The 3,549-nt window shown below is 43.4% G+C and overlaps 1 protein-coding gene across 1 annotated transcript; it reads right to left on the reverse strand.

The window, feature by feature from the left end:
* Positions 1 to 207: 207 nt before the first annotated feature.
* Positions 208 to 2,768, reverse strand: LOC103930481 (probable xyloglucan galactosyltransferase GT17). Its single transcript, XM_009339825.3, has one exon. It carries the CDS (start codon positions 2,001 to 2,003, stop codon positions 477 to 479), a length of 1,527 nt encoding a protein of 508 aa, XP_009338100.1. The 5' UTR covers positions 2,004 to 2,768; the 3' UTR covers positions 208 to 476.
* Between the last annotated feature and the right edge of the window lie 781 nt (positions 2,769 to 3,549).

A 3,549-nucleotide genomic window follows, 5' to 3' on the forward strand; every position in this document is an offset into this window, starting at 1 on the left:
TTACTTCACACGCTCACCTTCTAACAGTCAAATATGTAATAAAAATAGGGAATATCATATATGACTATATTCGGCCGTAAGATGATGAATGCTAAGCAAATATATGTACCATAACGAGTTCCGGAATTCACCTCATTCAAAGAGAAAAAAATTGAATTCACTTAACAGAGACTCAAACTGGTAATTTAAAACAACGCAACAGACGTATTAAGACAAGAAAGCATTCTTCATATCAATCAACATATATATGCATGTGGTCCAACATTTTAATGAATAAAGTGTTGAGTTTCTATTCATACATCACATGTTCGAAATTCTCGTCCTAAATTATTGTAATAGTAAAAAAGTTTAATAATATATATACACACACACGACTTTTCTACGCACCTCAGCTAGTTTTCTCTATATGGTAACAGACATAAAATCCACCTCTCTCATCATCCAATATCCAATTAATCCATGAATCTCTTAATTAATCATATAATTTTCTGGACGTGCTTGGCCAACGATGCAAGTGCAACGTCCACGGCGTCCCCAAACCCAAGATTAGTCGCATTCGGATGCGCGTAAGTCAGACTTGGGATCAATTCTATGAGCTTTTCTCGCATCGCCGTCACCTTTTCTTTCGGAATCTTCAGCAGCTCCTCTTCGATTCTCTTACTCGCGTCGCTCTTCTCGTCAATGTAAACCGAATACGTGCTCTCGTCACCAGGTAAAAACCACTTGTACTGAGTGTACGCCGTGTGCGGCGACGAGAAAACCGGTATGCAGCCGGCAAGCACCGAGTCGAAGGTTGACCGCCGGGTGAACGAGTCGCCGGGCGCTTGTAAGCAGAACTGCGACTCCGTCATCACCTTTAGCACCTCGCTGGGCACGTGGCATTTGCTGGCCCCAGACCCACATTTTAAAAGCATGCAGCGGGTCGACTCACCGCATTGCCTTATGAACTTGTCCCGAACGGCCGCTTTTTCTAACCCCTTTCTGGGCCCACCAATGAAAGAAAACAAGTGGGGTCGGTCCATTCCCCTCACTCTGTTCTGCCACGCCACCATCTCCTGCCAAGTGGACGGGTGGAAATAGGAAGGGTAGGGCAAGCCGTGTTGGTTTGACCCTTTCCAAGGTTGCCTCTCCACGGTCAGCACCGACATGTTTTTAACGGCTGGTAGGTTGAGGAGGGAGTTGAATCCGAAATCAGGACCATCGGTAACCCTCATGAAATCCCACGCGGTCCTCCCAAGGGTGATAAAGTGGTCTCTACCTTTGTGCTTCTTCCACCAAGGCTGGGACTGAACGTAGTCGACCAAGTCAAAGGCGAGCTCGTCGCGAGCGGTGAGGTTGGCTTCCTTGAACTTGCTGGAGGCGTAGAGGCCGCCGTAGAAAGGAACGTAGAAGATAGCGGCACGTGTTGGATCAAGAGTGCGGCAGGGGTGATTCTCCACTCGTGCGTGGAAGATCACCTCGGCAATGAACTGATGGGTGGCGAACCACAAGGCGGCGGAGCCTAATTTGGGATGCGGCTGGCCGAGGCCGCTGTTGGCCACATAGGGACACATGTCGGTATAAAGGTTTAGAGCGTGACAATGGTTCAGCAATCCAAGGTTGAACTTGGCCGGCAAAGGGTATACATAGACGGACAGGCTTGGGTCGCACGTGGGAACTTTGAATGGGGATTTTGAGGTGCTGGTGGTGTCGACGGTGGCGGCGGTACTAGTTTTGATGTTATTGGGATTTCGGGTTGTGCGGATGAGATGAGGGTGGACATTTTGTTGCTGCTGTGGTTTTTGGACAAGATCAACACCAACCTCAGCAATGGGTCTGGTTTTGGGAGGGAACCAAAGGAGGAGAACAAGAAGCCAAAGAGAGAGAGAGACAAAAACCAAGGCACCAAATCGGAGGTAGGGATTGTTAAAGTGGGTGTCTTTGTTTTTGGAGTAATCGTAGTGTTTTTCTTTCTCGTCATCAGTCCATGGAGGACTCGGAGGACCTTGCTTTCTAGGATACATGGAGAACAAGAACAAGAAGACGACGACTTGGAATTAATGTTAGAAGAGAGAGAGAGAGAGAATTGGTTTAATGGTGGTGTGAATTGAAGCAGTGACAGAGAAGACTTGGTTTGATTTGGTGCCCTCTTTCTCCAAATCTCTGATAGCTCTAAGCTTAAATCATTCTCCTCCAACTTGGCTCTCACTCCAAAATAAATTAACCAAACAATGAATAGAGAGATGAACAATAACAGGTTTTCCATCCAATTCCAAATCTCTAATAGCTTAATCCTTAACAAATCATCCTCCTCCATTTTTAGCTCTGACTCCAAAGCAAACCAAACAATGAATAGAAAGATGAACAATAACAGGTTTTATACCCATTTCCAAATCTTTAATAGCTTAATTTTTAACAAATCATCATCCTCCATTTTTGGCCCTCACTCCAAAGCAAACAAACAATGAATAGAAAGATGAACAATAATAGGTTTTGTACCCATTTTCAAATCTCTAATAGCTTTAAGCCCTTAACAAATAATTCTCCTTCAACTTGGCTCTCACTCCAAAGCAAACCCAACAATAAATAGAAAAATGAAAAATAACAGGTTTTGTACCTTATTCCAAATCTCTAGTAACTTTAAGCCTTAACAAATCATTCTCCTCCAACTTGACTCTCACTCTAGCGCAAACCAAACAATGAATAGAGAGATGAACAATAACATGTTTTGTACCCAATACCAAATCTTTAATAGCTTTAGGCCTTAACAAATGATTCTCCTCCAACTTGGCTCTCACTCTAAAACAAACCAAAAAATGAATAGATAGATGAACAGTAACAGGTTGTGTACCCAATAACTCAATTTTAAAGACAATCAGACTAATTTATTTTGTTATCTATTTAGATATGGTTGGAAGCACACAATCAAAGATACTCGACAAGCATTGCCTTGAGGGGCAGCATTTCCCATTTTGGTACCGTAACTTCAAGATTCTCTTTAGACTGGAGAAGATTGCTTACGTACTAGAAAAGGCTCCACCTCATCTAGCTCATGGCACTGATGCCATTGAGAATGAGTGTGCTAAGTTTGACAAGAATGTTGAGGATGACATATAGGCCAAGTGCTATCTGCTAGCTTCCATGAATGTTAGCTACAAGGACATGATGAGGACGTGGACTATGCAAGCTCCATCATACTCCATCATACGAAGTAATATGGTGAAAGGATGCACAATCGTCGCTTCAACACTGTCCGTAAACTTATCAAGACTGAAATGGTTAAGGGAGTCCTAGTGCATCAGCACGTACTGAAGATGATTGAATTCATTGAGCAATTGGAGAACTTAGGTACTCCTCTTGACGGGGAATTGGCCCAGGACTTCCTCTTGGCTTCTCAATCTGATTTGTTCTCACAGTTTGTCATGAACTACAACATGAACAAGATGGATAGTACTCTCTCTAAGTTACTAAATATGTTAGTAACCGCTAAAAACACTACGAAGAAATAGAGCATTGTAGTGACTTCAGTTGTAGACCACAACAAGCCATCATCTTCCAAGGCCAAGCCAA

This window comes from the organism of the source record quoted next, unplaced genomic scaffold (genome assembly GCF_019419815.1).
Source record: "Pyrus x bretschneideri cultivar Hongxiangsu unplaced genomic scaffold, Pyrus_bretschneideri_v1 Contig18, whole genome shotgun sequence".
In the NCBI taxonomy this organism is placed as follows: domain Eukaryota; kingdom Viridiplantae; phylum Streptophyta; class Magnoliopsida; order Rosales; family Rosaceae; genus Pyrus; species Pyrus x bretschneideri.